General features: G+C 36.1%; 1 protein-coding gene across 1 annotated transcript in view; it reads left to right on the top strand.

The window, feature by feature from the left end:
- The window catches only part of GNAI1 (G protein subunit alpha i1), an 89,597-nt gene that overhangs the window by 64,109 nt on the left and 12,963 nt on the right, over window positions 1-12,525 (top strand). Inside the window, exons 5-7 of the mRNA XM_068550450.1 lie at window positions 2,904-3,032; window positions 9,379-9,508; window positions 10,857-11,010. Coding sequence (XP_068406551.1) covers window positions 2,904-3,032; window positions 9,379-9,508; window positions 10,857-11,010 — 413 coding nt within the window. The remainder of the gene's footprint in view (window positions 1-2,903; window positions 3,033-9,378; window positions 9,509-10,856; window positions 11,011-12,525) is intronic.

Here is a 12,525-nt window from a genome sequence, read left to right on the forward strand (position 1 = left end):
TGGTGGCCCCAGAAAGTCTATAAAGGAAGTTTTGATAAAACCTAATCAGGGAGCTTTCTGTTTGATGATCTGCGTAGAATTAAAAAAAAAAAAAAATCAAGGATTTGTTTCCGTTACTTGGCACACATACTCAGAAATGTCAAAGATGATATGACTAGAAACATGTGCCTTGCACTCATTTTACTTTCCAAAATTACTCAGTTTTCTTGACAGAGCTATTGGCTCTTAGGAACACAAGTGAGGATTAAATAGAAGATGACAGGTATTAGAAGGTCCAGGTAAACACACATACTTTGCCACAGTGGAAAACCAACGGGTATGGCTCCTGAGGACCTTATTATCGTATAGCATGTCATGCATTGCACGTCAGAGTACTCAGTGTTAGGTAAATGATTTAGTGTGAATGAATAAGTAATACAAATTACTGTGTCACCTGTCACAATTTTTATAATGCTATATTTCTTAATATGTATTTTTAGTGTTTTACAAGTGTATAAATATATAAATTATTGCATACATAGTTTATATATCTATATGTAACATCTTCTTATTGCTATGTAGCCCATCTCTCCAACTGGTGTCCTCACTTCTACAAGGAAATACTCTTTCAACTCAATGAGTAGGCCTTTGACTCCCTGTTAGGTATTCATGATGTGATGTATTTTTTTCCATACTACTCACAGATTTACATTTATTTTGAGGTGATTTGACTTACATTGAGACTGTTCGATTCTTTTTTATCTCTGCCACTGCACTGTAAATTCAGTAAGGTCTGTTTTTGCCCAGTGTTATATCTCCATTGCCTGATACATGGTCATCACGCAATATGCCCTTAAATTACTAAACCAAACTTTACAGAAGCTAGAAGAGAAAATTAGAAGAAAAATTCTTAGGGCAAGGACACAGCTCTTAGTCCACCATGCTCGCTTTGGCACCACCAGAACCTGAAGAAAGATCTAAGTGGAAGTCACTCACGGTGAGAAGGTGTCTCTGAGCTGAGCCCAGCAAGGGGAACTGTTTGAATAATTAAGGGGTGCTTCTTAGGGACAACAGATTGAAGTTCACTTCCCCCTATCTTTCTGGACCCCCCTCAGTATATTTACCAAGACCCTTTGTCCTGTGCACAGCGCTTGGACACGCTCTGAAAGAAACGTGTCACTTTGGCTCCCCATTATTTCATTACTAGTAGTTCTCATCTTAAGATGGCAATAATGGAGCCATTTTTCAAGAATGAAGGAAATCATAAAAATCTTTTTTCTCCGTGGTAGTTACAAGCTATCTTGATTTCTGAATTCTTGACCGGAGATAGGGGATGCTGCCAAGCTGCCCATAAGGCCATCTAACCACCAATTTACATTTTAAATTTGTGATCTTTTAAAACAATTGGAGTTTTTCACGATGCCTGTTTTTCTTTTTTGTCTTGTTGAAATATAAATGTGCATTATTTTTAGAGGCTAATAGAACTATAGCAGTTTTAAGCAAAGAAATGTATATAGGAGTAATCAGTAAATTTTAAATAAGAATAGCTCACTATTTCAAAGGGACAATTAGTAAAATCTAGCCATGGCCTGTTTGTTTGTTTGTTTTTTAAGTCAGGTTTTCTTACAGTAAGGTGAATGTTATATATATGGAACTAAACACACGGATGAGGTACTAGGGGATTATCACCAATGCAGTAATACATTGATTATTTTAAATTCAGTAAATATAGTACAGATAACTCAAGCTGTCATCTCCATGTATTCTGGTATCAGCTTCTGGTATCAGCATCACATACATAGACTTAACTGTCTAAAACATTTTGATTACTAATTCACGGGATAGCTTTCCAACCCCATCTCCAGAAATCAAATATTTATTGAGCTCCTTTTGTTTGTAAGACCCCATTCTAAATGGCTAAGGAACAGTTTCAGAGGATAACATCGATGAAAGTTGCAAAAGTTGGTGCCTCTCTATAATAAACCTAGATGTATCGTCTAAAGTATCTTGGACTCTTCCGCTCTAGTATTAGAAAACACTTCGGTGATGCTCCCCACGTTCAGCTGACCTTAGGATTAATTCCACGCGTAGCCTACTAGTGGACTTCTTCCTACCTCCATACTGTTCTACTGCTTTTCCTGATGTGAATGACATTCCCTTTTATCCGTTGCACCTGTCAGATTTCTATTTATGCCCTTCACCACCCGTGAAGCCCTCTTGAACCACTCAGGTTCACCTGAATCTCTCCATACCTGGACTGTAACATTATTGATTCTACTACCTAAGTGGACACAGAATAAAAGAACTGCATGGTATGGCACCACTACATTTTTATAGCACAACATATTTTGCATCATTGGCAGAAAGTGTTGAATGAGTGACTGAAATCAGTGAGAAGTAAAATATGAATATTGATTCATAGAGGCAGTAAAATGTAGAGTACAGGAGCATGTGTTGTGTTTTCCTGTATGTTACTTAAGGTTGGTTGAAAAGGAACAATATTGAATTCAGCCTTTGGCCAGAGGTTTCCTCACTACTTAGGAAGGCTTTCTAATTTCTCAACAAACGAATAATGTCTGGAACATAAACATAGTGCTACATCGAAGAGGTGTAATAAAGAGTTTCAAGGGACAAATTCATGGTGTGCCGTGAGTTTGGATGTTTATGAAGTTATTACTTTGTTTTCTTTTCCAACAAGGAGAATTACTGAAATATTTAAGGAACTTTGTGGCTGGAGAAGTATAAACATTTTCATTTCTGCGAGAGTTGTGTAAGATATAGACTTAAAATTACATCATTTCACAGAAATATAAAAACTTCAGTAATCTGGAGTATTGCATGCATGCATCAGAATGTTTTACTCTGGTTTAGATGATCTTTATTGACAGTGTTAACTATTAGCATACTGTTGTTTATTTTTTCAGCTATTTGAATGACTTGGACAGAATTGCACAACCAAATTATATCCCAACTCAACAAGATGTTCTCAGAACCCGAGTGAAAACTACAGGAATTGTTGAAACCCATTTTACTTTCAAAGATCTTCATTTTAAGTGAGTATCTTCAAAACATATGATTTATGAATTTAGATACAAAACACATTGTTTAAGGAAAAAAAGGTATACTAATAAAAGTTTTAAAATTTTTAGAGTTTGAAATTACAAAAAATGTTTCACAGCTGATTGGAGAAAAGAATTTTGGGCTGAAAGAGGTCAAGAAACATTCAGGAGGAATATTTATATTTTTTATTTAAGAAAAAATAGCCATGCAAATTCCTTTTGCCTATATTTTTCACAGCGACTTAAATAAAAATAGTTTTTGGCTTTTATTTTTAAAAGAAAGTACTGCTCTAATATTTTATATTTTGGAAAAGTGTTGCCATCCATTTTTAGGTTTTACTGATAGAATATATGCTTATTTATGGAAATATTTTTAAAAGTTACCTTTTTAAAAATTTTCACAAAGATTTTTATTTATGTAAACTCACGTTTGTACTATTTCATGATGAAAAATGTTCATTTAATTTACAGTGTACTATAACTTAACTGAAGTCTGAACAGAGAAGCACTAAGTGGTAGCCTTTAGAATGAAGGGGAATCTGGAGTTCATTTTGTCTAGTCCGCTCATTGTGTAATGAACTGGGCTCAGGGAAGTTCATTTAAACATTGCATTCAGATTTACAGAACTATGTTTTTCTTTTTCCAATAAGTAACAGTTTTCAAAGTATGAGAAAAACTGCTGAATTTTGCTTCAGTTAACTCCAGTGCTCTGAAGCAGTATGATAATAAAGCAGAATTTCTGAAACCATCTTAAAGAAAGGCTCCTAGTGAAAGATTAAAAACAAATATTCATCAGCTCACCTCGTAAAGAAGCTCAATATTACAAGTTGTGGGGAGCACAGCTAAATATATGCAACTATACCTCTGATTCTCTCCATAAGTATTTTAAATATAATACATTTGTTACTATCATTTATCACTACATTATCCCACATTCAGTGATTCGTGTAATTAAGTTTTCCAGAAAACTAAAATTTAATTTCAATTTTCCCTGGCAGCTTCCCTCCAAAAAAACAAACATTGCCCTGCTTTCTTAAACAGAGAGATAGATCATAATTAGTTTATCTGACCGTGTAACTTTTGGTACTGTAACATGGTACTGTTTTGCATTTGCTTTTAATTTTTTTCTGTTTTCACTTTTTTTTTTTTTTTTTTTTTTTGGCGTCAGTGGGCTTTTTTTTTTTTTCCTTTCCCTGCTGGTATGATCTCTTATTGAAATCATTTACCTTCTTTTAGTTTGCTTTACTATTTGGAGAATATTAAATAACCAAACGGAGGAATATTAAAATAGTATTATTTTAAATAATCTGATTTGTCTTATTTGATAACTGTTGCCAGATGTATTTAAAAATTATAAAGTGATTTTAATTATAAGGAAATTCACTGTTAGATTTTAAGCTTTACTGGGTCTTTTTTTAATCCTAGTACACCTTAAATTCTGATTTTTTTGGTTTCTATTTACCTTGCTTTAAGACCATATTCTATAGCAAACTTAAATTGTTATGTTCAGATGATGACTTTATTCTAACCATGAAGTTTCAGGAGAAAATGCATGGGGTTAGGGTTAGCAAGTAAGGATTCCGGACATAGGCCCCTGGTTAGGTAAGGGCAAACTTGTTTAAGATTCTTAACAGACTGGTCCAATCTTGCTCATTGTCAGAGGTTTATACATAAAATGGTTACTGTCTATAAAAGGAAACGTAGAGTTGTGAGCTCTGTAAATGATGGGAAACGGCAAAGGTAAATGTCACATCAATTATTTGGTGCTTTGGGCAATCTAACTGTGCAAAATTCAGTTTCGTTCTTCGGTAGATGCACCCTAAACATTCGCTTCCAGACCGTACACTTCACTTCCAGCCTAGGTTTCTCAAAGTTGCCATTTCAACATCAGGAGTGGTCTGTCATCATGGTCCTTCCAGGAAGTCCACTTATCTCGCTCTGTTTAGTCTCCTTGGGTGAGGTAAAATTTCACAGGATGTTTTTAGTTACTTGTTTTCACTTGCTGACTTACAGATAAACATAGGTCTGTCAGGAACTTCAAATAAACTTTGTCTTATTTTGGATTTGAATTCTGTTAAATTACTATCATTGCTAACATATGGTTCCAACTTTGCTTTTTATATGTTAAGTGAGCCTCAGAAGAATGAGGGCAAAAATATACTTAGAATAATTCTACTGGGAACTCTTGAGTGTGCTTATCATTTTGTGTGTTTTGTGGTATAAATTCATTGTCTGATTTTTAACTGCTGATATAAAATTTCAGTTTCACTTATTTTGTGGTATGGGAATTAACATTCAAAATGAGGCAATAAGGCATTATAACTTAACAATATATATTATCACCTCTGTGACTAGGCATGTATAGAAAGTGTCTATGAGGATTATTTTGCTTTAAAGAATTAACAGTTTTATCTTGTTATATTTTTGCTGAATATAGAATTAAAGCATCCCTTCTCTTAGAAAATCATCATAACATGTTTCTATTCCTTTTCTTTAGTAATGTAATGTGCAGTTGGTTTTGGGGTGGAATGTCATTTATGGGGTTGGTATTCATATATGGTCAACTAGCATTGTCTCAGTCTTGGTCACAGTGGAATTAGATGACAGTCTGAGGGTAAGTCAGCATAGCTCAGGATAGCCAATATATCCCCTTCCATCTTCCCTCCCTCCCCCTGCTCCCTCTAAAAAGAGAAACCTAAGAAAACTCAATTTCACTCCCTATTTGATACTAGTCAAAAGTCTCATCTTTTCATATGAAGGAGAACATACTATAATCTTGCTTTGTTTTGGGTTAAAGAAATAGAAGTTCAGAATTTGAAGATAATTCTCCTGTATTTGTGAAATAATGAAAATGCTCTGTGCACAGTCTGATCCTTTGTCATATTAGTTCTTAGTCATTTTTGCTCCTTGACTTATGAATTAGGCCAGTGATTCTCAAAGTGTGGTCTCCAGATCAGCAGCATCAACTTACCCACCTGGTGATTCTAATGCACACTTAAGTTTGAGAAGCAGTGGCTTAGATTAAAGGTTCTTTATGACCAGTATATGAATGACCCTCATTCATTTCTAAATTAAATAAATTGAAGATTTCTTCTGTATTCATACTACTTGATTATCAAGTTAAAGCGCTTTTATATTTAACATTCCCACAGCATAACTGGAAGGTCTGGATCTTCAACATGGTAAAACTAACCTATTATTGGTCCATTTAGAGTTTATTTTTGTGTATGGTGTTAGACAGTGTTGTAATTTCATTCTTTTACATGTAGCTGTCCAGTTTTCCCAGCCTCACTTATTGAAGAGACTGTCTTTTCTCCATTGTATATCTTTGCCTCCCTTGTCATAGATTAATTGACCATAGGTGCGTGGGTTTATCTCTCGGCTTTCTATCCTAGTCCATTGATCTATAGTTCTGTTTTTGTGCCAGTACCATACTGTTTTGATTACTGTAGCTTTGTAGTATAGTCTGAAGTCAGGGAGTCTGATTCCTCCAGCTTTGTTTTTCTTTCTCAAGATTGCTTTGGCAGTTCGGGGTCTTTCATGTTTCCAGATAAATTTTAAAGTTTTTTGGTCTAGTTCTGTGAAAAATGCCATTGGTAAAAATTAGTCTATTATTGCTTGAAAGTGTTTTAAAATATTCTGTAGACACAGTTCATTCTTTCATTCAACAAATGTTTATGAAGTGCGTGTGTTTGTCCAGTGGAGGGGATATAACATGACCAAAACAAAGTCTTTGCCTTTACGTTGTTTTAGGGTTGGGGGAGGAGGGGAGATGAAATAACTATTTAGTATTCAGGGGGTGATAATTGCATACAAAGAGAAATAAAGCACGATGAGGGGGATATACTAGTTTCCTAAAGCTGCTGTAACAAATTACCACAAACTAGTGGCATATAACAATGGAAATTTATTCTTTGATAGTTGAAGCCAGAAGTTTAAAATCAGTTTGTCAGCAGGACTGTGCTCCTTCTGAAGGCTCGAAAAAAGAATCCTCCCTTGCCTCTTCTTAGCTTCTGGTGGTTGTCAGCAGTCCTTGGTGTTCCCTGCCTTGTGGCCATATCACTCCAGTCCTTGGCCTTCTTCCCTGTGTGGGTCTGGTTCCTCTTTGCTTATTAGTTCACTCCTCAGTTTCTCTCCATCTTGCATTTTACTTAGCAGCAAGGAGAACCAAGGCTGTACCTTGCATTCTTTGCTTGAAAATTTTCTCAGCTAAATCTAAATATCCAGGTTCATCTCTTACAAGTCCTACCTTACACCCAGCCCTAGAATAGTTAAGCCAAGTTTTTGCCACTTTAAAACAAGGATTACCTTTTCTGCAGTGTCCAATAATATACTTCTCATTTCCTTCTGAGACCTCAACAAAAACATCTTTAACATTCATATATCTTTCAACATTGTGTCCATGATGATATATATTCATTCTCTAAGATAGAAGCTTTTCTACCATCCTCTTCACTCCATCTAAGTCTCATCAAAATCACCTTTAATACCCGTATTTCTAACCAACCATCTTTCAAGGCATTCTGGGCTTTTTCTGTCAAGTAACTCAAAATTCTTCCAGCCTTTCCCTATTACCCACTTCCAAAGCCACTTCCACAGTTTTGGGAATTTGTTTTACAGCATTACCCCACTCTGGGTACTAAAATTTGTGTCAGTCAGGGTTCTCGCAAGCAGCAGAACCAGTAGGTTCTGTGTATTTCAAGGAACTGGCTTAACGTGACTGTAGGTGCCAGCGAATTGGAAGTTTGTAGTGCAGGACCGCAGGCTCAGATAGAAACTGATGTTACGGTATTGAGGCAGAATTTTTTTTTCTTCTGGAAAACTTCAGTTCTTGCTCTGAAGGCCTTTCAACTTATTGCATGAGGTCTGCCCACATTATCAAGGATAATCTCCTTTACTGAAAATCAACTGACTATAGATGTTAATCATAACCAGAAAATACCTTCACAGCGGCACCCAGATTAGTGTTTGATTAAATAGCTGCGTGTGATAGCCTAGCCAAATTGACACGTAAAACCAGCCATCAACAGAGTGATAATGTGGGACAGGGTGGGTTTTGTTGTTATTTTATATGGAGTGGTCATGAAATATGTGACATTTGATCAGAGAAGTTAGCTAAAATATATTATCTTTTTGGTAAAGTTGTCTTCAAATTGTGTTCCTTGGCAATTTAACAAATGGGTAATCATTTTAATTTCTTTTGTTCTTGTCTGATCTTTATTACCAGCTGTCCTTTTTATATCTTACCCATTTTGGTGTGTAGTAGAATCATTTTGTTATAGAGCATACTTAAACTTAATGAACAATTTACTAGCTAAACTAATAGAAAGAATGGCACTTAGATGATGATAAAAGTAACAATACTAGTTACTTCTGTAATGAGTACAGATCCTATGTACTCGGATTTGGTTTATAGGCCAAAACTATTCTACAGGGAAAATTCTTTTTGCCTGAGAATTAAATAGAGACTATTTTAATTAGTGCAGTATCTAGATAAATGGAGCCTTTAAAAATGTACCAGTTTGCATAGTGTTTCCATTATGTAAGTGGTTATTTCTAGGTTGCATAACATAATCTATGTGAATTTCAACTTGTGCTTAACTTAAACTCTTACAAGGAAAAGAGGAAAAGATTATTGTTTTTGTACTGTTTGTGTTACTACCCTGTACAGTAACCTACAATGGTCTACTGTTGTGTATCATGTAAAAATTAAGTTTTTTCAATCCTAATTTTCAGACTGTTCAGTAGGCCATCCATTTAACTCATCTTTTTTTTTCTGTACTATGGTTTTACTTTTTAATTTAGGCAGCCTGTTTGCCCCTGTTTAAATATGACTTGCTTGCTCAGCTTTTCTTACCTGGGATGGTTTCTCCTTTACATCGAAGTTCTGCTGTATTGCTTCTGAGAGAAAACATTTTGTAGTTGGATGAGGGGACCATGTTCTCTGCCTCTAATGTTCTGTGACTTTAGCAAATTGAATATATTCTGTCATCTCCGCATTCTTATAGCGCTGCCCCTTCTTTTGTATTTGTTTTCATGTTCTGTTCTAACGTGTTCTCATACGTTAATGAATGTGTTATTTTTTTTTTTTAAGGGTATTTTGGGGTTTTTGTTTTGTTCTACTGTGAGATAAAACAAAAGGTTTAAAAACCAGCAGACTTTTTTTCCTTTGTGAAAATCAATTTGTGACATTATTTTCCTCCCATAAAATCCTTTTCTCCTTTCTTTCCATCCCACATTCCCTATGCGATTTGGAGCTTTTTTTGTTGATTTTTATAGAACTCCTCAGAGCCTCTGAACATTCAGCGTGATGTCAAACTCATTATTTTTCCTCTTACAGAATGTTTGATGTGGGAGGACAGAGATCTGAGAGGAAGAAATGGATTCATTGCTTTGAAGGAGTGACCGCCATCATCTTCTGTGTGGCGCTGAGTGACTATGACCTGGTTCTAGCTGAAGATGAAGAAATGGCAAGTAGAACCACTACTTTCTTTTTTTTAATTTTATTTATTTATTTATTTATTTATTTTTGGCTGTGTTGGGTCTTCGTTTCTGTGCGAGGGCTTTCTCTAGTTGCGGCAAGCGGGGGCCACTCTTCATCGCGGTGCGCGGGCCTCTCACTGTCGCGGCCTCTCGTTGCGGAGCACAGGCTCCAGACGCGCGGGCTCAGCAACTGTGGCTCATGGGCCTAGTTGCTCCGCGGCATGTGGGATCTTCCCAGACCAGGGCTCGAACCCGTGTCCCCTGCATTGGCAGGCAGATTCTCAACCACTGCGCCACCAGGGAAGCCCAGACCACTTTTAAAGATTAGCATGGCATATGAAGAGCTAGAGATGTAGCCAAGAATTTTTCTGTGAAAAATTCTTGAAGAATTCTTGCTAATGCCTAAATTATTTGAAAGTTCAGGCTCTTTTCTCTAACTTTTCTGTGTAGTATATTTCCTTTTTAGAATGCAAAGAAGAACAGATGGATCCTGACAAAAAGTTAATCTCACCTCAACCCTAGATGCTTAACTAGGCATTTCTGAGATCTGGTGTCTACATACTAAATGAAAATAAAGTTAGTTCCATTATAGTCCAAGGCTTATTTTTCTTAACTTATTACTTCTGCCAGCTCAGTAGTCCTTGACCTCTGTTATACTTTGCTACTGTCATGTAATTTTCAGATGTGTTTCAGTGTACCATTAATCTGGGGGAAATATTTTTAATTAGAAAAAAGCTATAAGTGTCAGTTTCTTTTATTAAAATAAGTTATATACAATTATCATGCAGTAGGTGTAGTGCACATGTTCATTTCTGTCATTCTGGCACTATAAAATATATTAGTGCCCTTTTTGAAACCACACTGGAAGGGCAGGAAGCAGGAATTGGAGGTTTCCTTCCCTAATGTACCATTATATTTAGGGTATTGGGCTAATTGTGTTTCAGCTTTTTCAGTTTAATTTATTAACCTTTAAAAACCTCTACTTATCTTTTAATGGAAACTTCAGTTCGCTCTGTAATAATGAGGTCTCCTTTGAAACGTTTGCACTTCGCATTTCTAGATCGCAGGGTCCTGCAGCACAGTGACACGCTGCCGGCACTCAGCAAGTACTGGTTGAATGCAAAAAAGTGATGAGTGATGTAGACACTCATCTTGCCTAAAATCAAAGTGTGTGCTTGTTCTTAAATGGCAAAAATATGTTTTTGTGGGACGTTACCTATTTTTCAGCTAAGTTCTATTGTATTACCATACTTTTTTTTTTCCACGCTCATTTTTTAAAAGTAATATTTCTCAAAATCCTTGCCATTATGACAAACTGGCTGTATTCTATTACAGAACCGAATGCATGAAAGCATGAAGTTGTTCGACAGCATATGTAACAACAAATGGTTTACAGATACATCTATTATACTTTTTCTAAACAAGAAGGATCTCTTCGAAGAAAAAATCAAAAAGAGCCCTCTCACTATATGCTATCCAGAATATGCAGGTATTTTACTTTCTGTGGATACCTTGTCAGCTCGTATATTTCTAAGTGAACGTTTCCCTAAGGCAAGATTTCAGTTGTTGATTTGAATGTTTTGGCTTAGTAATTCTTAACATTTAAGAGAAATTATTTATCAAACTGCAGTCAAGCACTAGTTCCTTGAGTTGTGGGTGAGAGGATTGAAAATAACATTCATTTTAGGGAAAAGCTGTTAGATAATTTTCTATGATGACTCCAAGTCTTCGTAAACTTACGATATTGATTGGTTCATCCAGTTAACAGATCTTATGTCAGGTATTGTGTGATGCACAATAAATAAAATGTGCCTCTGGTCACTGACTTAATCTCAAAGACAGAGGTACTCCTAAACAAACAAATACACAATAGCAGTGCAGCACGCGAGTACAAAGGAACATGGATAGTAATTGGAAGGGGGAAAAATTAGAAAGGAGTCCGTGAGTTAGCTAACTCCTCAGGGGAGTCAGGGAAGGTTTCACAAGAAATCCAGGCTTTGGTAATGAGACTGTTAGTGGTACTTTAATTTTACTACTGTGTAAAATGGTCTGCAGTGAGAAAAGGAGACCTGAGATGCAGTCCTGGCTTTTCCATAATTAGCTCTTTGATGTTGAACAAGGCACTTAATGGGGGTCTCACTACCCCATCTGTGAAATCAGAAGTTGGGCTAAAACATTGGTTAAGTTTAGTTCATTGGAACACTTCCCTGGCTGCTATTGAAAGTGGGTGCAAGCAACAGTGATACTCACCCCCCACCCCCTGACCCCCTCCACACTCAACTTCTCCCTCCCTAAAGCAGAGTAATTTAGCTTTCATCTGTTTTGCATATTGGGTTTCTGAATAAGGCTTTATTTTATTTTAATGAAGAAAGTTCGATGCCTAAAAAAGTTTAACTACCAATAGTTTATCTGATCTCTAAATCTAAACATTATGAAGCTTGGTTAATTTAGCTAATTGATACAAGTTACCCTCACTCCATCCTCATTGTTAAAAAAAAAAAAAGTCTAAAGAATTTTTTTTGGTTGAAAAATGTGAAAGTGACATATTATATGTATTGCATTATTTTTTTAACATGCTTATTGGAGTATAATTGCTTTACAATGTTGTGTTAGTTGCTGCTGTATAACAAAGTGAATCAGCTATACGTATACATATATCCCCATATCCCCTCCCTCTTGTGTCTCCCTCCCAACCTCCCTATCCCACCCCTCTAGGTGGTCACAAAGCACCAAGCTGATCTCCCTGTGCTATGCGACTGCTTCCCACTAGCTATCTATTTTACATTTGGTAGTGTATATATGTCCATGCCACTCTCTCACTTCATCCCAGCTTACCCTTCTCCCTCCCCATGTCCTCAAGTCCATTCTCTACGTCTGCATCTTTATTCCTGTCCTGTCCCCAGGTTCTTCAAAACCACTTTTTTTTTAGATTCCATACATATGTGTTAGCATATGGTATTTGTATTTCACTTTCTGACTTACTTCACTCTGTATGACAGACTCT

The sequence above is a fragment of the Eschrichtius robustus genome, chromosome 8 (assembly GCF_028021215.1).
Source record: "Eschrichtius robustus isolate mEscRob2 chromosome 8, mEscRob2.pri, whole genome shotgun sequence".
NCBI lineage: Eukaryota > Metazoa > Chordata > Mammalia > Artiodactyla > Eschrichtiidae > Eschrichtius > Eschrichtius robustus.